Source organism: Camarhynchus parvulus, chromosome 7, assembly GCF_901933205.1.
Source record: "Camarhynchus parvulus chromosome 7, STF_HiC, whole genome shotgun sequence".
In the NCBI taxonomy this organism is placed as follows: Eukaryota; Metazoa; Chordata; class Aves; order Passeriformes; family Thraupidae; genus Camarhynchus; species Camarhynchus parvulus.
In genome coordinates, this window is record NC_044577.1 from 7,943,415 (window position 1) to 7,968,201 (window position 24,787).

The following is a 24,787-nucleotide window of genomic DNA, read 5'->3' on the forward strand; positions in this document are numbered from 1 at the left end:
CACTGAAATAAGTCTTCATTTGTGGGAAGGCTGTCCTGGAATACCTACTCTGGTCATTTCCATTGTGCAAAGCATGCAGGAAATCAGAAAGAATTTCTGTGATGTAGCATTTTCCTGATTTTTTTGGTGTTTATTTTGAAACCTGCACTTCCAGAGCTGTGTCCTTTCACTGGTGGTTGCTTTTTGTTAATGCTGGAATTCTGGCCAGGCACTCTGAACAGGTCGAGCTTCCTCTTTACTTACTCTGCTATCCTTCATCACACCAACAGTTTCCTTTATTATTATTCTTCTGGCTGTACAGTTCATATAAAACCTGACAAGTGTGAGATGAGGGATTCTGTCACTTACTAGCCCCAGAGAAAAGCAGCAGGGTCCAGCTTGGTAGCCCACAAAGATGAGCCATAGATCATTTATCCTACTGAGGACTCAAATTAGAAATTCAAGTTCAGTTTATTGAAGGTTGTGTGGGGATGGAAACAAATGAATGAAGTGATACAAGCAGTAATAAAAAAAGGTAACAGCCACCTTCTAAGAACTCTAGTGCGGACAGACCTGCCACAATGCAGAGAATTAAAAGCATCAATACAGCCTCAGGCTTCAGAGCTGGAACTCTTTAGTTGCACAAACAAGTTTAAAATGAGATACAGAGTAGTAAAATACTGACTGGCACATCCACTTTATCATAGAAGTAGCCAAAACATGAGAGAGGACAAGAAGTGGCAACTGACAGTTCCTTTTATTTAAAATATATAAAAGAATATTCCATTGAGGAAAAGTCACTGCTTCTAGAACTATTGGCTATGGAAAGACCAAGCTGTGAATAAGGCCACTGCTTTAAGTCCCACAAAATTGAAGAATAAAATGACTTGTAGAACATGAATACAAAGCATAGCTCAAAAAACAACTTGATTTTTGTATTAGCAACAGATACTCATCCAGCTAGTTACAGTAAGATAAAAGCATTAAGTCATTTCCTGTAGCACTGTAATCTCAGTAACTCAGGGCACCAAAAAGAAGTCAGTTTGCAATGCTTTCTTTTAAATATGTGTTGGCAATGCTTTCATTTAAATACATGTGTTACATGCTCTAGGTCCTTTAATTTTTCTAGGAAGCTTTTTCAGGGGGCACAACACACCAAGATGTCTTGGGCACAACACACCAAACTGAAGCAGTCCTTTTGTTCCCAAACAGCAGCTGATGGCTGTGGAGGGGCCTCTGGAGGTCACCTTGCCCAAGCTCTGCTCAGGCAGGGCCCTACAGCTCCTCTGCTCAGCTCCCTGCTAATGAGGAGCCTGCACTAACAGGTGCCCTCAGAGAGACACAGCTGCCTGAACAGCCTTGCCTCTCAACTGAGAGCTGTTAATTGCCTTTAACGTGCTGAGAAACCAACCTGTTCCTCCTCTGGTGGAAGCACAGCTTCATCCTTTAAGGACTGCATATCGTGCAGCCATTGCTCTGGATAAACTTTAACTGCTTCACTTTCCTGTGCCTCACCCCTAATTACAAAACCACTTCATTATCAAAACCTGTAAAGTATTTTGGCTATTCGAATTAACAGTTAAATAAATGCCCTGGTTCATGATGCATTAGAAAACTGAGTTCCATTCCACCTGTTATAACCTACATGGGGTCTGTATTATTGCAAAAGACAGGGATGACCAGATCCTCACCTTGGCAGATTAGGCACAGTAAAGAAAAACATAATTCAATCCCTTTTGCAGTCCTCTAAGAGGAGGTTCTGATTTTGTCTAATGACTACAGTCTGCAGAGGCTTTAGTCTTCATTATGCACCTTGGGTTCCAAGCTCAGCATGTGCCAATGCAGCTTGAAGGTGGTGTCCTAAGAAATGCTATTTTTGAGAAAGATTGTGCTAAACATCCTACACAAGATTGTGCCTTGTGAAAATTGTGAAAATGAAATGCAGGTAACATTTTGGGCTTCTGCTGTCTCCATGGGCCATGCCCAGAAGAGCTAAAAGCACAGCAAACCAGCAGCACATGGATTTGCTGTGGCATGGTATATGTAGAGTGTTTCCCTTTTGTGATGCAGACAAAAATTCAAGGTCTAAGCTTTCTGAACAGAACCTCTGTAAAACAACCAGCTTTTCTTTGAAGCCTTCTATGTACAGTTAACTGTTTTAAACTTTTAACTAATTCCTTCAAACAATGACTGCATGTTTCTGCCATCACTGTCGTTGAGGGACTCTCATTCTCACCTTCCTCTTCCTCCGCTCTGGCACAGTATCTTGCTAATTAAACAAAGATGTGCATGGTATCTTGCTAATTAAACAAAGATATGCATGCAGGGAGGCTGCTCAGGCTGCTGCTGTTGGTATTCCCATCAGCTAAAACTGTTGCTGGACTTTGAGGCTGAGGAACCAAGGAAGTGAAGCGTTGTCCCCAAGGCACTGAGTGCAGCACAGGAGGCGTGAAGGGGATGGGCCGTGCTAATGACACAGGGGAAGCTCAGCCAAAGCTCAGAGCTGGATGTGTGTACACATCTGCAAGGAGAAAAGGAAACCTCATTACACAGCCCCAGCCCTGCTTCTCAAGTCCTTGCTAACCACAGAGCATGACCACCTTCTGCCCCAGTCACCCTGATTCACATCAGGATTCAGCTGCTGGGGGTGGGGATCACATGAATTTGTTTCTTTTTCTGAAGCACAGCCTGCAAGGGCAGCACTGCTCTGTTCACAGGCAGTACCTCCCCAGCCCTGGCAGGACAGCACTTCCAAACTCCTGCTGGGGCCCTCCCCACACAGCCCCCACCAGAGGCACTATAGGGATACTCCTTCCTCCCCTGCCATCTCTCCTCCACCTGCAAGGCACACAAAGCAGTTTTGCTCTCCTGTTCTTCACCCTTCTACTGCAGACATGTTTGAAAAACAACTGCTGGCCATCCCAGTCTAACTCTGGATCCCCAGCTTTTCCTATGCTTGTGAAGAGACGTGTTCCCTGCTTAAGTATCTGAGGTATGTCTCAGATATGGGGGGGAAAAAGGGAAAAGTGAGCTGTGGCTGAACCCTTGAGCTCCTGGCACGTACCACAGTATCGATCTCTGCGGGGCCCACCATCCGAGACACCTCATCAAACTCCTCGGGAGACATGGGCAGCAGGTTTTCTGGAGACTGCAGCCTGGAAGGGTGCCTGATGGACAAGAGAAGGGATTAAAAGGTGCCTGATGGACAAGAGCAGGGATTCACTGTCACCAAAGAAATGAGGCACAGCTGGGCTGCCCTGCCTGGCTCTGAGGCCTGAAGGGCCACTAACCAGGCCTCTTGTGAGGAAGAGCAGGCTTTGCAAAGCCAGCCTGGCTTTAAATGAAACTCAGACTGCTCAGGGGTGCACATCCTAACCAAACAAGTCCAAGTCTTTGAGAATGTGCTTTTCAAGAAATTGCCAGTACAACTCCCTGCAAGTTTCTAGGGTTTTTACCTAGAAATGTACTGTTTTGAACACACAGCACATTAGCGTGTTGTGATCAGATTCTCAAAGAGGAAACACTTGACAGGGGCACCTACAGTTTAAACAGTATGAAGAGACATGAACTACAACTAAAATCTTATGACCAGTTGTTAAAAATCCAGCATTTTTGTGAGAACTTACACTTCAGATACAGAGATTAACTCAGTCTTGATGTAGCCAGTTCCTTTGGGACCATCCAAATCCATTGGCTCTGGTGCTTCAAGGAGAGAAAAAAAGCTTGTGGGTTTTTTTTTTCCAGCAGGTTTACATCACATTTTCACCTTTATTGTACTAAAAATACAGCCTATGACCCAGATAATGTGCAAGTCTCTCTGTCATGCATTTTACAGCACTATGGTTAATTTATTCCATTTTGAGTCAGTTCTTCCTGTTCTCCTGTAGAAAATGGCAAAGAAACCCCTCCCAAAACCAGTCATAGTCAGGGCTGTTAGTAGGAGCCTAAATTTCTGGAACAGCTCACAGGCTCACATGACAGCCAGTGACAATTAGGGGTTTCAGTTTTTGGTCTGATTAGGTCTCATGTTGTGCCTGTTTAAAAACAGACCTTTTCTTAACCTATAAACATGGGATGGGCTGCCAAGGCATTCAGGCCAACTGCTCCCTTTCTTTCCATGCCCCAGAAATTGTGCAGTGCCCCAGCAGCTGAGGAACAAGCGGACAAGCTAAAAGGCAGGAGTCCCACACAGCACTCACCCTCCTTAGGCCTGGAGTAGTACTTGCCAAAGGCATTGTCCTTGGGGATGTTGGGGTACAGGAACCTCAGTGGGTTCTCGGGGATGTTTTCGGCTGCCATCACTTTGTAATTGCGGATGATGTCGGGGAAGGTCACGGCAGAGAGCTCCTTCTTGGTGTAGGGCTCCACTGAGTGGAACTGGGGCTCTGCTGAGGAGAAATGCAGCACTTCTTAGAGCTGGCTTCAAAGTTTTTTTTCTGAAAGTATCCAGAAAAGCTGCAGCCATTTCCAACAAATTCAGAGATCATGTGAGCAAAAGCCTTGCCTGGATGACACCTACAGTGCTGCAAGAAGGATTTAATGCCTGCAAAGGGAGCACAATTGTTCTGTGGGGTAGGGAAGCATGGGGGGATAGCACACAGTGAGGGCTCTTGGTGTGTTTTGTACTCAGAATGACTGGTGTGCCTTGTCCATGGAAATTAACTGCAATATTTCATTAAGTAATTTATGTTGTGCTGCCTTTTTAACCTTCTTCCAAATTATGTAATTCAAACTCTGCTGCTTGTTAGGGAGTTTGATCCAAATACACCGCTTGAGGCTTTTATGAATCATCAGGAGAGACATATAAGCCTTCCTGAATGCTCCAAATACTATCAATCTTCCCTGAACTTTTGGATGTCTCAGGAATGAAGGCAGCCAAGGGAAAAAAGTCACCCAGGTACATCAGCAGTTTCTCTTCCACCTGCTGCTGGTTTTGGGCTCATCAAAGTGAAGTGTCAACAGCTGCCCCAGGCTGGCAGGTGGGGCTGTGTAATGAGAGTGATAAGGGGAGAGCCGTGACTGGGCACAAGGGAGGCTTCAACTTTCTGTAGCTGTGGTGCCTTCAGGCTTCCTTAGGAGAGGATGAGAACTAGTCCAGCTCACAGAAGAAGCAAGCTCTTCATTGATCTATTTGGAAAAGGGAAGGAAGGAGAACTACTTGGAAAATGAAGTGAGTACATAATTTATCTATGGGGAGTGTGGGGAGGAAAGAAGGAACAAAAGCTGCATTTAGGCGTGGAAGGAAATGCAATTGTGTGTGTACTAGAGGCTGGGAGAGAGCCTCAGGAGGCAGGGAAGACAGTCTGGGCAGTTTTTCCTTTCCAACTTCCAGGCCAGAAGCAAGACCTGGGAAGTGCTCCTTGTCCTAGCTGAAACCTTGATCCATTGATTGTGTGGTTTGAGTTACCCCAAGTATGGTGTGTCTCTACTATTGCTTGTGCCCTGCTGCTGCCAGGGTGTTGTGCTGGTCCTCAGGGTGGAGGAGAAGGGCCCAAAGACTTCTTGTTCTGATGCAAGCAGGTCAGCAAAGGTTCTCTGTTGCTGACTTACCATTCTGAGATTCCTCTACCCAGGTAAAGGTGATTGCTCCCTCCCTGCTGCTTTCACTGAATCTCAATAGAAATGTTCCTGGGCTCTGGTCCTTCAGCAGAGCACGTTCTCTCTCTTTGCTGATGAAGCCCACAATGCAGCTGTAATGTTGAAAAGAAAGAGCTGAGTTACTCCCCAACATAAAAACTGAGCTGTGCTCTGCTAGCTAGGAAAACTAAAAAGCTTTCCTTCACTTAAAGGCTGAAGAGCTGGTGAAAGCCTCACAGAAGGCTTTGTCCTGTGAACAGCTGGCAGCAGGACTGACTGGCTGCAGTCAGGTGGTGATTCATGCCTCGTGGCAGTGTGAATCACCACAGCCTCCCTCAGCACTCTCACTTCAGACTGGGGGCTTAGACAAACATCTTTCTGCACTTGGAACAAGAATGATTGTCCGTTTTGCTGTCAAATTTGGGCTGTGGGAGCAGAAGTGATGTTACATGTGTGTAACAGGGGTAGACCTCAGCTAGCAGTCAGTCTTGGGTTCAAAAGTATGCTAAAGGGTAGTTGTTTCTCCTTTTTGGCTGATGAAACAAACTTTTCTGGCTGCAGATTACACTATTACATGTGTGGGGTTTGCTTTGGGCCTTGAGCTTGTTTTCTAGAGGAGCTGTTAAACTTTTGTGACTTATTCACTGTGCTCAGCAAATGTTACTGCATGGACAAGGAGGCTGGTGTGGTAATTGTAAGCGATTGATTGATCTGGACAGGTACTGGAGAGGGAGTTTTCAAGTCAGTACCAGGGTATAACCCTGGCCAAGCCCCAGCTATTTGGTTTTGGTTGGTTTGTTGCTTGGTATTTTGCTTTTGTTGGTGCCTTTTTTTTTCCCCCAAAGGTTTTCTCCATTTCTTATTCCTCAAAATGCTCCATCAATAATGATCTTTTGAGTACTATGACTGTCCTTGAGTGCATTAAGTTAGGGAAAGTAGATTTTGCTTAGAGTTTCAAATGCAGTAAGCTGTCCTGTTTTATGGGGTTTGGAGGTTTGATTGGTGAATTTTGTGTTTGATTTGGTTTAAATGCTTTAGGTAACAAATGTGTTCAGTAGTCAATATCCTGTGTGTAAGGAAAGTCTTCAAGGATGAAGAAAGGCAAGTGTTCCTGAGGTTGTATTTACCCTTTTATATACAAGGGGAGCCTCTGCTATTCAAGCCTGTACCAAATCCACATGTAATCCCAGTCCCAGAACTGCCACTCTGCTTCAGTAATGGTGACAAATATTCCAACTGCACTGCAGCAAAGAAAGGGGGAGGTTTGGGGCAGGGAAACAAGGCTTGTACTGCACAGGGCTTTGACAGAACTCCTCTGGACATGGGGGACAAAAATGTGAAGGCCACTGCTAAATGTAGCAAAGCAATCCTGCTGCTGTAGGTCCTGCAGAAGTGTGAGGCACTAGGATGCTCCACTGTGAGTGTGCTGTTTGATGAGGTTTCATAATGTGGCTAAAATTAAAACACAGGATTGTGACTTTGGATAAGCCTAGTTTGGGCAGAATTACATCTGAAATCGGAAATCCCAGAATGAAAAGTTTACTAAACCAGTATTAAAGGGCAAATGGAACTGTGTTCCCATCTGGCAGAGTCCTTCTACTTGGTAATACTCTTAAAAAAAAATCAGTGAAGACTGCCGGGTTCTGGGCACACGGTGCAGGCACAGGCGATCCGAGTCCGGCTGCTGCCACCTCCAGGCAGCTCACAGTAACTCTCTTCGGGCAGGGAGTTTGGCTTTTGGGATTTTTAAACGGATATCACTAGGACTTACACTTTCTTGTGCTTCAGTTTTTCTTGGCTATGTTCTAGGATGTAGGAAGAACCGACTTACAGTGGGAGCAGAGGCAAAACAAAATCTGATCTAACATTCAAAGCCCTGCTCTGTGACTTAAATGGGACAACTTGGTGGTCTGATGTTCTTGCTTTTAGCAGTTGCCTCATCAGAGGATTCCTCACTACTAGAATTCATTTGCTTCAGATTTTTCCAGTTTCAAGATCCACCCTCTGCACAAACAACCTCCCAACCTGAGTGTGCAATTGCTAGCCTGAAAGTGAAGTCTGAGGCAATGACCACATCTTTAAATTCACTAAGGTCTTACCCATCATTCCAGAGACACAGGAGATGTTTCTTAATAAGCTCCAGGATTCCCTCAATCCACAGCCAAAAGGGGAAATTTTTATCATTTAAATTTTCCTGAAATTCAGAATATGGAAAGGCAGGGATGGGAGGGGGGAGAATAGGGATAACGAGACATGAGTTAAAATGCCTGTCTGAGCCTCCAGTACCCACAAATGTGTGATCCATCACCTCTTACATGTGACAACACTGGTCTAAGAGCAGATAAAAGGCTCTTGTTCCTGCCTGGGTGCTATCCCCATTGGAGTTGTGGGACATGCAAACCCATGCCACTGGGAGTTTTGACTGGGCTGGCTAGCAGAAAACCTTAGAAACACTTTCTGTTGAGACCTGGATCTCAATGTCTCATGAGATATCTGTATCAATGAATTAAGAGTGCTTGTAGGTCACCAGAGCCTTGCTCTTCCTCTGGACTCTGCTCCTGGTTGCTATACAGCTTAGGATCTAAAGCTGAAAAAAATGTCAAGACTACTTCTGTCTTGCTTCAGCCAGGGCTGTGAAATTCCATGATGTGGCTTTCTGTCATCATACTGACTCTCATGGCCACCCGTGTTAATCCTCACTCGGGTCTGGTGAATGTCCTTCACTAAGATACAAAAGAATTGTTCATCTTGCTGGTTTTTTGTTTACATTTTCTGTAATAGTCAAAATGGAGAGCTATTCTATTAATTGCAGCTGCATTAATAATAATGGGGATTGTGTGTTTGTTGAAAGATACTTTTTTTTTCCTATGGTGTTTACATGGACCAAAAACAGTCTCAAAATCATCTACTCCTTGCCATTGCAAGCTCTTTTTCTTCCTGCTGCTACTTTAACCTCACCACCACCGTCTCCCATGACCATGTAAGGTCTAGAATAATTAGGGGATGCTACTAGAAAAGTAGGCACCTTGGGGGGGGGGAAACAAACAAAAAAAGCCCAAACAAAACCCACAATAAAGTAAGATGAGATCCCTCTTCCATCTCAGTTTTTACAACTGTGTGCATACCTTGCAGAATCTTGTCCAAGGAATAAGGCCATCCTGAGATCCTCCATTTGTTGGCCCTGAACACAATAAATTTGAGTTCAGTCATGTTCCATAAGTTACTTAGTAAGGCTAAAAGTACTTAGCAAACCAAGTTCTGAGCGTTTGTTTGGAAGGCAGCTGTTGGACTAAGAAAGAAAAGGAAGGGCAGGCTGCTGTGCTTTCACAGCTCCTGCAGGAGAGGTTGCCAAGTTCCCCTCGGGGAGGTTTTACAGCACCCCAACCTGTGTGAGCAGCCCTTGTGTAATGGGAACCAATCCATCCTGACTCTTTCTGTGCTGTGCTGCACCAAACACTTGCCAGCTTCAAAACACTTCCAGGAAGGAAACTGAAGCCTTGCACAGTTCTTGCCAGCACAGCAAGAAGACTGCAGCCCACAAACTCCTCTGCAGGCTCAGCAGACCCTGCAGCATCTCTCCAAGATTAAGCACTTTCCTACCTTGATTATGGAGACTTGCAGGCTTTTGCCCCAGAAACTCCTGACTCCTAGGTCTACCCCAACCACAGACTGATCTTACTCCTGTTGCAATTGTTTCCTTCAGCCTTGCTTGTGTGTCCACAGTGTTTCATAACCACATCCAAACCACAAAGGAAAGTCCTATGCTGGGCCTACAGTAGCTGGGAGCTTTGCAGACCCTGACTGTAGTCAGAGCCAGATTCTTCTCACTAAAGACCATGCTATGGCTTCCCATAAATATGCTTTTCTCTGTCATTTTTCTAAAAATAAACTGGGTTAGGGAGCTTGTTACTGATACTGCTGGTGTTAAGAGATCAAGATTCTGCCAACTTTCACGTTGCAAAAACAGCAGCCAGGTTGTGCCCTGGCAACCTGCTGGTTCTGTCTCCTTGCATGGAGGAATCCTGAATATAGTGTTCAGCAAGCAGGATTTTTTTCAGCTGGGCAATATTTTTATCTATATAGATAAGATTTAAGTAGCAACCCTACCAGAGCTCAACAAAGCCCCTGTAGTTCTGAAATGCAAATTTGCCGTATCACTGGTCTCTTTATGTTGGTTAATTAACAAAAAAAAAATTATTTTCTTTGTAGAAATTTGAAAAGGAATCTAATAAATTAACAGCTTTTTGTCAGATCTTATGTCTTGGGGGAATTAGAGAGTGGAATGCTGTACTTTCCACTTAGACACACTAATCTCAAATGCCTTTAAATATCATTTTTTCCCTGAAACTTAAAGTTAATGAAATATACTGAATCAATAGTATTTTTCATCTAGAGTCTACTGTGCAAAATCAGTAGCAGCGTAAAGTGCTCTGCCTGTTCAGGCAAATTGCAAGGAGTTTGGAAACAAAACCCATGGCTGATGGGTTTTATTAAGGACACTCATGTGGGAGATAATTCAGTTTGATATTCTTTAGCAGTTTCATAGGGTTTTCATGCTGATACTGCAACTGTGTTTATGCAGAGTGTATCCCCACTGTAGCTGGGGGCATGCATGAAGTTAAAATGAATGGAGGTGGATTTAAAAAAAAAACCTGAGAGATGCCAAGAAACATCCACTTCACAGACTGACTAAACATGAGTGTTACTTCAAAAGGCAGAATTAGGCTCAGTCTGTGGTGCTCTAATGCATAAAACTCCCAAGTTAGAGCTGCAGATTTTTTTCATGACATGATCTCATTTACAAACACTGCCATACTGAAAAGTGGAAAATGCTTCATTGCTACAAAGTTATGTTGTAGGAGGGGGAAAGCTGTGAGAGGAAAGGAAAACTTAAAATGGGTTGCAGGAAAAGGTGCAGAACTAGCTTCAGTTCAGACAGGCCATCTGTGATGAAAGCAGATCTTACCAAGAAGCTTCTCCCCCAGCATGCTCAGCTGATCTGCATTAAGTCCTCTCTTTGTTACAGAAGAAAACTGCCAACTCAGAACATCAGAAAGCTTAGACCACTTTGCACAAGGTGGATTCAGAAAGAAGGACAAGTTCTAGAATGGAAGAGAAAAATACAAGCTATAGTAAACAAACATTAATTTTGGAATGTCACTTGAATTTTTGCATTGCCCAAACAAGCTCCAGGTTTAAGAATGGATGTCAGCTTGAGACAGCTCTGCAGAAGCAGGCAGCTGTACTTCCAGGCACTCTTTACCAGGAAAAGCAATTTCTGGAGCTCTGGATAGGTCTTCTCCCAGCAGGCAGAATTGCTGGATTACTCAAGTGCACCATAATTGAGATCTTGAATGTTCATTTGGCTTCTCACTGTGTGCTGTATATCCTGAATACATGTACACTACCCTTATGGGGGTTTCAAGCATTGCTCTATTTAGGTCAGGGAAGTCACTGCTCCTCTCTACACCTGAAACTCATTAAGAGTCATCTGCAGGGCTCAAATGTAGCAGACACCTGCAAACAATGCTTGAAAATTAGACATAGTACCTGATAAAACATCCTTTTTTTTTTTTCCTTGCAAATACCTTGGGATCAGTAGACAGCATGTTGAACCACAAGATAGAAGCCCATCCACTGGGAAGCTGGCTCACATTTGAGATCACAACAATGGGAAGGGATGTGGTCTGAAAGGGACACAAAAGGAAACGTGTCAGGTTACCCTGCACTGTTGCCACAATCCTCCTTGAGATTATCCACACACTCATTTCTCTTTTAATTCCCTGCTTGCATAATCTTGACTTTTTCTGTAAAAGTTTGTACGTAGGGAAGAAAGTATGATGAAATACTGGAAAGACTTGGGTGATTTTTGTCTAATAAGGACTTTCATTTAGTGTCAGTTATCCCAGCACTGATAGTGACAGTAGAGTTCACAGCAGACTGCTTCTGAAATAAATGTAAACTGATAACCAACCCTGTGGTTTCAGCCCTCTAGGTATCAGACATTTTGCAAAGCACATCTATTTGTATTTACCCAGAGATCTGCCAGAATTCTCTGTGTCTATACAGAGTTGTTGTGAAGTGTCATTTCCATAATTTGAAATAACTGAAAGTACATGATATCCCAGTACTTCAAAAAAAAAAAAGAAAACAAAAGAGAGAAAAAAGTTAAGATTGTCAGCACAAGTGACAGACAGGAACTGAAGTGCATCTGTTTGATCTAAGACTTACCTCTAGGTCTATTACCAAACCAGGCTGGCAGAGCTGTGTCTCAAAACTCAGAGAGTGAAGCTCTTCTGTCACAATCAGAGGACCCTTTAAAAAAAGATAAGAAAACTTTTCAGAGACTGAAAATTCCTAGGGTGAATTAATGGTGAAGTTTTTCTGCCCATGGTAACATGCTGTAGACCTCAATAAGTGCTTACTGGTCAAAGTCAAGTGACAGTGCTGACTTCCTAAAACTGCCTGTCCAGGCATGGTTTTTTTGGGTTTTTTTGGCTACTACCTATAAGCCATAGAAAAATCTGTGCTTGCCAGGAAGCCCTGTTAAATGCAGATGCCAGTGAGGGAGAGTCCCTCAGTGCCATTCTGGCAGTAGCTCTCTTTGCAGGCTCTTTGTACATGGATCACTCTGTAGAAACACTGAACTCCTCTCCTATGACCTCTCATCCCACGTGTGTCTTCATGGGCCTGAGCAGAGAGCATTACCTTAAATGAATGCCTTGTTAATATTATGCTAAAACCTTACAAAGGAAAGGTTAGTGCTGCTTACCTCATTTGTTCTGCTCCCTGTGTTTTTCTGCTCTTTCAGTTGCTGCAAACGAACAAAAAACCTGTCACTCATTTATGGCAGCCACAAATGGGAGTGGTAGAGCTCCACTTACGTGTTCCACTTGCTCAGCTGTATGCAAACTTGCTGCACTACTGTCTGATTCTATTTGGTTCTAAACTGTGGGAGCCAAAGGATTAAACTGTAGGTAACTACTACCCTTTTATAAACTGTTCATCTGTGAAAAAAGATATTGCACAGTTATGTTGCAGTGCCTTTATGCAAGAGGCCTTTTAAGAACAGAAGCAGCATGAAATCAGGATCAGATGGAATATTGGTTTATCCAAGTACCCCCATGTTCCCTGGTTCTGGACTTGCATTTTTCCTGCTGTAGTGATGGAACCCAAGTGTTCCCTCACAATCTGCAGATCAGAAGTGCCCCATAGCCTGCCAAAGGCACTGACTCTCTTGCAGCTGCGCACTCTTTGACAATTTTCATCTTCCAGACTCAACTATTCCAGACTTCCCTATCTATGGACCTTCCTCTGAAAGGCCGAAACCAGCCTTTCTAGGCTTTTTTAGTTTCCTTCTCCCAAGAACCCATTGCAGCATAAGCTGTATGGCAGCAAATACTCTTGTTTGCACTTCTGTCCCTTTTTCAGTGACAAGCAATCACATTTTGATTGATTCTGATTTTGAAACAGGCAAAAAATATTTTTAAAAGGACAGAACAAAGAAAAAGGAGATATAATCACATTCCTCTTTACACAAAAATTGAATGACTTCAATAACAAAAGTAATTTGTTTCCTCCCTACCACGCTCTACTACAAAATTAAGTGGCCGTATCAGTAATAGAAAGAAAAAAACCAACCCCCTACCAAGTGCCTGAATTCTGCTGCTAGACTTCCATTAGTAGATTCTTCCATGTTCATTACTTTTGTGTTTGTTCCCAAAATATTAAATTTCCTGAACCTACACAAAGAGAGAGAAAATGTAATTAAATCTGTCATTCATTGAAAGAACCTAATGTTAATATATCAAACTCTGATGCCACATACCCTTTGACTGAGTTCTTCTCAGTTACATCTCTGTCAAGAAAAAAAAGGACAAAATAATATTTTAAAGATTCTGCCAAAGACACAGAAAATGTGCATGTTATAGTAGCTGACAGTGCTGACTGAGAATTGGTAAAATGCTTTTGTGAAATTCTTGTGCAAAAGATGAGGCAATTGGTTAAAGCAGTCAAAATAAATATTTTGGCTATACAGGCTGTGTTTTACTGAGGCTTGGTATTGCTATGGGGGCTTTATAATCAAAAGAAGTACTTTTTTTTACTATAACAATTTTAACTCTTGCTCTGAGGAAAAAACAATGTAGTTCTAAACTTGCACTTAAACTTGGATAAATTGCTGCATCACTTGAACTGGTTTTCCTAACACTTGGGATTTTACTGAGTTGCATTCTATCTAGTGCACTTAAAAGACTTGCACATAAGAATTCCTTTTTTTAACTTTTTTACGATTCTATGCAAGTTTCTGGACCCTAGAGCCATTTCAAGCGGACAAAATTACTTGTCTGAGAAGACAAAAGCCCACTTGCTCTCTTGAAAGCACAGTCCCTGTCATTATTTTGGACAGCCTGTCATATTTCTTTGCCTGTCCTGGAAGTAAGTGCAAAACTCACCTGAACTCCTGACAAAATACAAAAGATTGGTATTAATCTGTTTCAACTGCTGTAATTTTTTTCTCTGATTGGGAACATGTCATATGTTACAGGTGGGCAGATTATACCCCTCATTCAAAGGCAGCTTGAGGATAACTATATTCCTTACTAGAATGTACCCAAAAACGAAGAGATTCTAGAGATGACCGAATTATGTGACTAGGAATGGTGGGGTCCAATGCCACACTGTCACTTGTGCTAATCCAGGTGAAACACCCCAGCAGAATGGCTGTTGCCTGCGTGCTGCCCTGTGTCTGATTTAGCAGTAGTGAGCTCTTCTCTGTGGAACTGATGGTGAGAAGCTGAGGCCATCTGCCCTTTGTGACAAGTCTCTGGTGGCAGAGAGAGATTTAGAGGAAGGGGAAGGATGTACCTGCTGCCATGGAGAACCAGCCTGCTGCTGGCCTACTCAACACTTCTAATGTTCGGTTGCTCTTGGGTTTCTGAGTGTGGGAACTGTTTACCATTACATAAGAGGGATGAAATAAATGCAACATACTTGTCAAATAAAACTTTCACTTTCAAGTTGTAGTTCAGTTCCTGCAGTTTCACCAGCAATCTGGAAAGAGAAGTATGATTTTTTTTTAGCATCAGCAATTGAAAAATATGGGTTCTCTTCTATTGTGTTGCTTACCACAGACATTTCAGCACACTCAGGGGCCACATGCAGGCTCCAAGCTTGCTCCATATCAGACAGCTTTTAGAGATAAAACTAAATGGGCAAATGAGTTACTCTTTGGCATGACAAAGGGCTCTGCATGTTTGTTACACACTTGGTACGCCACACTTCTGGGAAAGGGTAAAAGCTGAATAGGAGTTAAGTTCTGCCAGAAGAAAGCCCCTGCCCCTGGCACTTCCCTCCTCCTGCCTCAGCTCCTGGGCTGCAGGGCAGGCTGTGCAATCCTCTGGGCTGCAGGAAGCCAGTGACAGGAAAGCCTTACCACAAAAAAGGAACAGGGAAAGGGGAAAACATACCTCAGCTTCACAGTGAACTGCACTCCTGTCTTCAGGACTAGTGGCCTCTGAGGATGTGTTGGCATGCAAGGCTGCCTCTCTACCACAAAGGAGCTAGGGAAGAACAGGTTAAAGGCACTATGATTTATCTGTAATGCTCTTAAATAAGAAACCACATAAAAGTGAACTTTAAAGAATGCTGATTTACCAGTAATACTATACACTTTATTCACTTAGCTTCAATCTACACAGAGGTGTGTGACTCAGCTCCTTTCAATTGTTACAATGGGGCTAGAAATAGTGATTTTTTTAAGTGTTGGCTTTTCTGCAATACATTGATGGCTTGAGGAGGGAGATTGCTACATCACACTTCCCTGAAATCAAACAGCAAGGAAACACACTGTGCTGCAATTAGCATGGTGCAAGTGAGGAGAGCTGCTTTGTTTGCCATTCCCAGGGCTTCCTGAATTCTTACAGTAACAGCGCTGTGTAACAACACGTGCCCAAGGCATGGATACACTAGCAGGGAATTTGATGAGGGCCAGCTAACCCAATGAAACAAACTTTTGGGGCTAGCCTGTTTTAATACACCCCAAATTTTTATCTACTGTGTCTTTACAGAATAGGTTTCTGATCTTCTGTGAGGCAACTACCAGCTACAATAACTTGCATCAAAAAGGTGGTACAGAGGCAGGGCTGTCCTCCCCGTGCTAAAGGCAAAGATGATGTGTCCAGTGACAAAGGACTGGAGAATCTAGAGTATATCTATTTTGGGCACAGCTTGATGCAGATTGTTTCTTGCCTCTCTTTTCTTGAACTTTGAAGCTTGAAGTGAGAAGTGGACTAACAGACTGAGAATTTGAGTAATCAATGCCTACTGCAGCAAAGCTCCTGCTAACTTCAATAATCACTGAGCATAAACCCTTTCCATAGGCCTGAACCTGTGGAAATCCTAGATGGGGTAAATCTCAAAACCAGTAATTCAGTTTAACATTTGACAAACTTAGGAAAACCTTGGAAAATAAAAAGATACTATGTAGGAAATACTGAGGGAATGGTAGTGAAGGTGCTCTTCGTCTATTTATTCATGGTAACACCAAAATATCCTTATGGTTTATTACCTTTGGATGAGCTGCTGGAAAAGCTTGTGTGTCAGGTCTTGCAGAAATTGTTTATTTTTTGTGATGGGATCAGGGTCGTAGGTGAACTTCTGTTCCAGTTCCTCAAGCTTCTTGAGCTGCTGACGAACTTGCTGTAGACTTTCAGCAACAATGGTGAACCTACAATTGACACAATCTCATTACTTTTAGCACTTTTTTACATTGTACTAGTGCAGAGGCACCAGCCAGGTCACTGTCCCTGTGGATGTGGCAGTGCCTGGAGTACGCTTTGTGGTGAGGTAATAAAATGAATGCAGTTATGCTAAGACAGAATGGAAATGGATCATAGAAATAATCAGTATATTTTGTAGATGTGGTGCTCCTTCATAACATGGTTTAAATGAGGTCTTACCAAAGCCTTACCAGTTCTGCAGCTGGTCGAGGCAGGCGTTGGGTGGCCCACCAATGCACGCTGTCTGCTGCCTGTGCTTCCACTCCACCAGCTCATCGTTAATGAGGGCAGCCTGTGTATGCTCTGTGCTCTGCAGCAGCTGCACTATCTTATTCACCACCTCCTACACAGAATAGGAGATTACCCTGTTTATTAGAAATACTTCACACAGGAGAACTAAGTACTGTTTTAGCTAGTGCTCATCTGTTTTGCAAAACTCTGCAAATATCTCAGTTCAACTGATATATTAAAAAAACTTTCCGACTGCTAATTTATGTCAATTCAATGAAAATGAACGTGTGCTTAAGATGAAGAGCTGCTGACTTCTGAAAGAAAACTTGAATGCTACCTTTCTCTTGCGGTCCAGTGATAAGAACATGTGCTGGAGATTCAGCTGCTCTTTCTTGTATTCCTCCTGAGACATACTATTGGACTCGTGTTCTGTAAAATAAGTCCAAATTGGGAATGTGAGGCTGAAGGAGTGCTGAAGGATGGGAGGGGGAAATGCTGAGGTGAGAAGGGGACAAATACAAAAAGCAAGATGCTGGCTTAGTGTTTCCCTTAGTACCTTCTGAACATGTCCCTGTTCTAAGGGATAGTCAGCTCTGCCAAGCTGTGTTAGAAACTAAAGTCTTTTCTAGAACAAAGAATTCAACAACAGAGACAGAGCTGTATAATGAAACCAGTGTGGACTCTGCATTTCCCTTGGTACATAAGAGCCTACAAAACCTAAAGCTGGCTTGGCATTTGTGAAACATCACTAATTAAGTGTATGGTTGAATGGTTACAGAGCCTACAGGGTTTGCTACTTCTAGTGGCAAAGGGATGTAAAGGGCAAAGGAATGCTGTGTTAACAAGGAGACTCTTACTTGGAACAAAAGGCATGCAGAAATTTAGGTATCAGTGCGAAGCAGAGTTAATCAACAAGGGACATGACCAGTAAGTTTGGCTGTGTTATCATTAGGCTCAGTGCCCTGACATAAAGAGCAGTTTACTCTGACAAACTATATACAATAGGGGGTGTCTTTGGAAAATGACTCACCTCTGTTCTGCAGGGTTTTACATTTGAAGTCATATTCATCTTGCATATCCTCTAACGTCTTGATGTCCTGTTCCACATCCTGTAACGCACAAGTGAGGGCGGCCAGAATTATTTAATATTTTCAAGTAAAGCAAGACTTGATCTGATTAGGAACTGCTGGGTACCAGCCCTGAAGGACATGAAGTCCAGTTTTATAGCAATGTCTGTTCCTGGACTAACAGGAATTATTTCTACATTTTATCGCCTTCTATACATCCTTCCTCCTTCTCAACTAACTGAAATCTGTTAATTATAAAGTATGGAAATACCCTTGTGGTCAAGCCATGTAAGTTCACAGAGTTTAGGAGAACCTAGGCTACAGTGGTAAAACCTGGAACAGCACATAGCATTTTAAACTTTCAAACTCTTATGTACAATTTGGAGAAAAGCTTTCTGTTGTGACTATATTTATTAAGACAAATGTCTATATACTAAAAAAAGTACATTTTCTAGTTAGCAACAAACTGGTCAGTTATGATTTAAGAGTTTTTTCTTCCCTCATTTGCTAGTATTTCTGATGGGTAAAATGCTTTTGTTGCTAAAGTTTAGGCATGAGGTACTTCCTGTGCACAGGAAATTCCTGGTTGATAGACTTGAAAACCCCACCTTACTTTTATTTGTCATTATATCAAGTCTAATTTTCAGCATCTGCAAATCAACAAACCCTACTGAGAAAAGTTATACTTACTGTAACACTGCTTTTTACATCCCTAACTTTGGCATCAAGCTCCTTCTGCTTGTCTGGCATCCCAGTTGCAGTGTTCTGTACACTCCCTACTTCCATCTGAGGGAAGAAGCAGAACAAGTCAAAACAGAGTGACCCATAACTTTTTTCATTACTGTAAATGAGTGGCATTTGTCGACAATCTGAGGAAGCGTGGCTTGTTCTGATGAATCATACTAAAATTCTGTAGTATAAAAAAATCTAATTCAGGTGAATATGAAAGAAACAAAGTATTTATTTTAGTAAAGTGCTAAAGGTCCCCCATAATGGATTTAAGTCAAGCTGTATTGGGCTTTGAGCAACCCAGTCTAGAGGAAGGTACATGATCTCTAAAGTCCCTCCCAATCCAAACCATTCTGTAATTCCCTTTCCCTTTTTGATGACCCACATTTATTGGGTACTGGAAAGGCAGCAGCAAGTGCTTTATGTCATGTGCCAGGACCAAACAGCTGTGCTGCAGCTCCAGGGGCTCTGTCAGAGTCATACTCTTAGAGCAGCTGCTTTGGACACTGCTGCAAAGGGCCTCTTGTTGAAAGCCCCTGCCCAAGTGCTCTTCCCACGCTGCACATTCAAAGCCTTGCTATAAACTGAGGTATTTCCAATTGGAAATTAACATGCCTGGTCAGTCATCCCTTTATTTCTACATAAGTGGATTACAGCCATCCATGTATTCTGCATGCCTTTCCCAACTGTGGAATTTTTATTGCGAAACAGTTCTTGCAAAGGACAAAAAACCGTGGGAAGCTGGAGAACAGATGATGATGGAGAAGATATGGCTTTACCTATAATTCAGAAGAAAGAAAAGGGCTTCACTAAAAAACACCCCAAAACACCTCTAAAATTAGAAAGAAATACTGGGAGACTACTGGGAAGGGGGATGATGCATCATTTTTCCAGAGATAGTCCAAAGAAGCATGCTCAGCTGCTTAATAGAGAGTAAACTGGGGAGTAAAATGCAGAAGAACAAACCTAAAATCTTACTAGATATGTGTTAAGCACTCATTATTAAAATAAAGTCCAATTGGCACAACAGGCTACACCGTACTACAGAAGCATTAAAACAACCAGCTTTTATGTCACTCAAAGAATAAAAATTATTTCCTGGCCATTTATCCTTCAAATGCTTCATTCAGCAGAAAAAAGCCATGCTGGTACAAATTAGTGTTCTCCAGCTGGTACATATCAGTGCTTTTTCCTTTTTAAGGAACCTCTTATCTAGCAGAGAGAGGACAGCCTGTTTCCCCTGACAGTCTTCATCCACGTCCCTTGTCCCAGACAACAGGCAAGGGAAGATACAACTGCAGCAGATATTTCAAGATTGTTACCTCATTGGATGCCTGGGCACAGTTCAGTATTTTCCTCTCTTCTTTCAGACAGTTGTGGATGATCATTGCCATGTGTATTGGATCTTCTTGGAAGTTATCCTAGCATTAGAGACAGAGTCTATTGTTAAAGTCCATACACATAATTTCTTGTCTTTCAGTAACTTTCAGACTGGCAAAATAAATTAGGGCATGACCCCAGTGTGAGCCTCAGGGAACACACTGGTCATAGCCTGCTCCAGGATTACAGGGTGTGATGGCCACAACCAGCTCCAAGAGCAAGTTTCCATTTTAGTTCAGTGGCATACAAAGAAGCAGGAAAGGGTCAGAGACAATCCTGGGAGATGTGGGATACCACCCTACAGTCCTAGAGAGAGCTCATCCCTCAAGAGCCACCCTCCCACACCTTGCTATGGGTGCTGGTTTAACACACAGTCCAGGCTGGATGCAAATCCCACCTGTTTTACCTGCACACAAAGCTGAAATGTGCTGTGGATTGAGTACTGCCCTGCTCTGCTCAGGATGGTGCTACCCTGGGGGGTTTTCTTTTCCCAAAAGTTCTCAAACTGTAACTGAGCTGATAATTAAACTGTAACTTTCTAACAGTAGCCAATCAAAACACTTGAATTCTGGCTTTTAAATCAGGTTTCTCACACATCCTCTGTGAAAATCCCTCACAGTGGGGTAGTTGCTTAGAGGCATCCAATTGCACTGAAGTAAATGAAGCACATGTATGGATATATAGATAACATATAGATGTGTAGATTGTACAGATAACCCAGGCCTACCTGAAGGTTACGTTTGCTTTTCCTTATGTTGTGCTGCAGCAAAAAGTTGTTTTCTATCAAGAATCTACTGAATTGATCATCAAGCTGTGACAGCAGCTCATGGAAGAGGAGTGTAGCAAACGATACATTGTTGGCTGCATGTTCCCTGGAATAATTTAAAGCATGCTTGGGTTAGATACACTTCCAACACAAGAGCCAAGAAATACATACAGGTGTACTTGATTTTTAATCCCCAACTCCACTTGTAGAATATGCAAACACTGAGAATTGCCTTCAAATGTAAGCCAGTTTCACTCTCTTAACTGACTTTACTTTCCTGGATACAGGAATGTTGTTTCTCTATTATTCTTGCCACATTCTGTTCAAATTCATTTACTCATTCCATGCACATCAGTAACCTCAAAGTGACCCTGATGCATGTGCATGTTGTATCACCCCTCAAAGAGAAGACACCACAGAAAGGCTGGCAGAAGCTCAGAGTCTTTGAAGAGTGAGAGACTGATGCTACCAAGGTAGTAACTAATTGGTCTGAAAACAGCCACTTTTGTTCTGGACCACTGAGAACATTATGAGCAAGGACACTTACTCCAGGTATCAGTCCCCTCTAGAAAGCCCTGAAGAGAGGCAGGAACACAGGCTGGAGCACCCACAGAGCTACTGAAGCATCCCACCAGCAAAGGATTACCCAGCAACTTGCTTGCTTCCCCAGCATTCTGCTGCTGCCTGTAACTGCCCTTCTGAGGGCACTGCATATCACACAACCCAAAGCTGAATTAATTCCTGGGCTTACCAATCCTGGTTTTCCAGCCACTGTGCCAGGTATTGCCTGATCTCCATAGGAAAGCTGTCATCATATAGCTGGTGGACTTGCTCCAAAAACTTGGAATCAAGTTGCTGTAGTTGATACCACTGAGACATTCTGAGGAAGGGGTGAAAAAAAGAGTCAGTGTAAATGTTTAAGTAGTATTTGGACTGAAGTGGTGAAAAATAACTAATTTGAAGTTTTCATGAACATTGACAAAATTGGAGGATGTGCTGATTTTGGCTGGGATAAACTTTATCTTGTTCACAGCAGTTAGTATGGGCTGTTTTGGATGTGTGCAGGAAACAGTGCTGGTAAGACAGGGATGTTTTGTCACAGCTGAGCAGGGCTTACACAGCATCAAGGCCCTTTCTGCTCCTCACCCCACCAGAGAGGAGGCTGGGGGTGCACAAGGAGCTGGGAGGGGACACAGCTGGGCAGCTGACCCAAGGGACATTCCAGACCATGTGGCACCAAGCTCACAGAGCTGGGGGAAGGAGAAGGAGGAAAGGGGGACATTTTGCATGATGGTGTTTGTCTCCCCAAGCCCCTGTGTGATGGAGCCTGGCTTTCCTGGGATGGCTGACCTCCTGCCTTTTGCTTTCCTGTGTACTTGGCTTTTGCTTTACCCGTTCAACTATCTTTATCTCAGCCCATACTGTGCCTTGCTTTTACCTTTCTGATTTTCTCCCCATCCCACCTGGTAGGGAGAAGGGGAAGTGAGTGAGTCGCTGTGTGGTGCTTCTTTTCCTTTTCCTCTGAACCCATTTTCATGGCATTTAGGGTACTGCTAGTGTTACTGCTCTCTTGCTTAGCAGATATGGAATGAGGACCTGTGTTTGATACCTGTACTCCGCATAACTGAGATCCTGAACGTGGAGTATCACCTTTTGCTTGTGCAGATGTATTCCCCAGCACCAAGAGTGTGAGTGAAAAATTAGAGACCCCTTTAAGTGCCCATTTTTAGGTGCTATTTGTATCCACACTTGCCTGCTCTGAAAATGGACTAAATCTCAAGTCACTTTGAATGGAGAAGTACTGGAAAGATGTTTTTTTATATGTGTTTTAGTTCTCATGATCATAGTTTCAGACTAAATTCAAGTAACCTGTGCAGCAGATACAGGGTGCTTAAATGAACTAGGACTGTGCAGAATGGCTTCTCTCAGTCCTAACACTTTTGTGAGAGTGGCTTTGGCTCTGATGTAGGGTCTCTAAAAGCAGATCAGTTAGCCTTCTAAGGTGCAGGTTATCAGCTTGCAGTGGAAATGGCATGTAAAAATACATCCAAGGAACAGCCCAGGCTGAGAATATGCGTGGTGAGATGCAAATCCACTCATACCATTGTTTTTTAATGGCTGCTTTTAAGACCCATCCAAAAGAACAGAGTAGCATCAGGGTGAAGGACTATCTTCTATGCCCCTTCCTGCCAAATCCTTTAGTTTTTATATGCCAGTGCCCTCAGTTGCCAAGTGGTGTGTGCTAGGTGTGAGCAGCAAAGGAGTTAAAAATGTTATGTTTAAAGTGAGGGCTTGGAGGCTTTTGATGTGTGCTTTTCAGATTACAGCTAACAAGCATTTGAGTGTGCTACAGCAAGTCCCAAAGAGGGAGACTCCATGACCTCCCTGGGAAACCTGTTCCAGTGCTCCGCCACCCTCAGTGTAAAGAAGTTCTTCATGTTGAGGTGGCACTTGTTGTGTTTTAGTTTGTGGCCACTGCTTCCCATCCTGTTGCTGGGCACCACTGAAAAGAATCTGGCACCATCCTCTTGGCACCCACCTTTGAGTTATTTATATGTAATGATGAGATCCCCTCTCAGTCTTCTCTACTCCACACTAAACTGGTCCAGCTCCCGTAGTCTCTCCTTGTAAGAGAGTGCTCCAGATCCCTCAACATCTTTGTGCCCTCTGCTGGACCCTCTCCAGCAGCTCCTGGTGTTTTTTGTACCTGGACACAGCACTCCAGATGTGCCTCACTAGGGCTGAGCAGAGACGGCTGATCGCCCCTCCCGACCTGCTGGCCACCCGATGCACCCCAGGGCTCCTTCCTGGCCCTCCTCTACCTCCTTTCCTGCCATTCCCAGGGATCGCGGCCGATCCACGCGGCGAGGTTCGGGAGCAAAGGGCGCGGGCAGCCGTCCCAGCGCTGGTCCGGCTCCGTGCCCGCGTTCCCCGCGCTCCCGGCCGGCCCAGCCCAGCCCCGCGGCTGTGAAGGAAGGAGGGAGCGGCGCACCTGTTCAGCAGAGGCTGCCCAGCGGCGCTGGAGGCGCGGGATCAGCGGGAGGAGCGTCAGCCGCGCTGGGCACAGGGGTCCGCTTCGAGCGCTGCCGGGCAGGGCAGGTCCGGAGAGGGTGAGCTGTGGAGAGCGAGGAGTTGAGAGCGGATGCGGCAGAGGAGCGGGGGTGTCCCTGCCAGGAATGAAGGAGCCACCTCCTGTTTCCCCAGGTGCAAGGACACCTAAGCGCAAAGCTCGGTGGGTGTCCCGCGGGCAGGGAGCAGTCTGAGGAAGCGACAGCTTTCGTTACACCGGGCGTCCACCCCGCCAGCCCCCGAGGCGCGGGCAGCGCCAGTGCCATCCCCCGGCCCCTCACGCCCGCTCCGCTCACCTCGCCTGGGCTCCGGCTCGGCGCTGTCACGGCCTCGGCTGCGCTCGGGAAGCCGCGCGCCCGCCCCAGTGCGCGTGCCCGGGGGCGGGCCGGGGGCGTTCCCGGGCGGAGGGCGCGTCACGTGACTTCTGGGAAAGGCGGTGAAGGCGAAAGCGAAACCAGCGCGGGGCCCTGAGGGCAGCGGGGGCCGGGGGGTGCGCGGCTGCCCCGGCTCCCGGCTCGGCCATTCGAGCCCGCTTGGCCAGCCCCTGCGCCCGTAAACTGCTGGCGGCTGAGCCTTCCCTTCCCTGCCCTTCCCTTCCCGCTCTCTCTTGGTCTAGAGTAGCCTTTTTGGGTTTTGTGTGGTGCTTGAAGCTGACAAAGAGTGGGATGTTGAAGTCCAGGCTTTGCTGTGGGTTTTCAAATGTAGTCTGTGCCCCTTTGCTCCTCAAGTGGAGGCGGCAGGTCTTACTTCATGAAAAAATAAAATAGGAAGTCTGTTTGGTAAACGTCGTGATGTGAAATACTGGGCACCACTAGATCTATAAACATGGCTATGAATAAAAGCTATGAAGAAGGTAACTGACAGGTTTTGTGTTTTTTAATTAGAATCATTACAGTGACGCACCAAGACAAAGCACAAAACAATCACACTTTTTTACTTTGCCGTTGCAAAACACAGCACAAGCACAATTAGTAGAACTACATAAAAGATTTTTTTTCTTTCTGGTAGCATCTGAGCACCCCATTTTTGTGTTTTTCCTCCCACCATCGTTTCATTGGAGAGCTGTGTTCTTATTCATTGTGGCATAAGGACAAAATTCTCACTTTTTTAATGGAAGGACTGTGTGTATTCATCCTACAGATAAATTATTGCAGTCTTCCTTTAAAGCAGTGAAATGATCTCAAGGCAGATCTTTTCAACAAGACATTAAG

General features: G+C 44.2%; 1 protein-coding gene across 2 annotated transcripts; it reads right to left on the reverse strand.

The window, feature by feature from the left end:
* Positions 1-449: 449 nt before the first annotated feature.
* Positions 450-23,956, reverse strand: STAT1 (signal transducer and activator of transcription 1). 2 transcript variants are annotated; one of them, XM_030952916.1, is made up of 25 exons: positions 23,873-23,956; positions 23,500-23,622; positions 21,259-21,387; positions 20,469-20,613; positions 19,684-19,782; positions 18,323-18,418; positions 17,596-17,674; positions 16,903-16,994; positions 16,526-16,677; positions 16,124-16,282; positions 15,024-15,116; positions 14,548-14,607; positions 13,385-13,414; positions 13,205-13,298; positions 12,329-12,370; positions 11,788-11,871; positions 11,145-11,243; positions 10,523-10,658; positions 8,682-8,737; positions 7,656-7,750; positions 5,530-5,669; positions 4,179-4,364; positions 3,606-3,681; positions 3,044-3,146; positions 450-2,500 (listed from the first exon to the last, which is right to left on the reverse strand). In XM_030952916.1, exons 3-25 carry the CDS (start codon positions 21,384-21,386, stop codon positions 2,477-2,479), a joined length of 2,268 nt encoding a protein of 755 aa, XP_030808776.1. In that variant the 5' UTR covers position 21,387; positions 23,500-23,622; positions 23,873-23,956; the 3' UTR covers positions 450-2,476. The 2 variants fall into 2 exon arrangements, with proteins under 2 accessions (XP_030808776.1, XP_030808775.1); XM_030952915.1 differs by having other exon boundaries at positions 4,179-4,367.
* Positions 23,957-24,787: the final 831 nt, after the last annotated feature.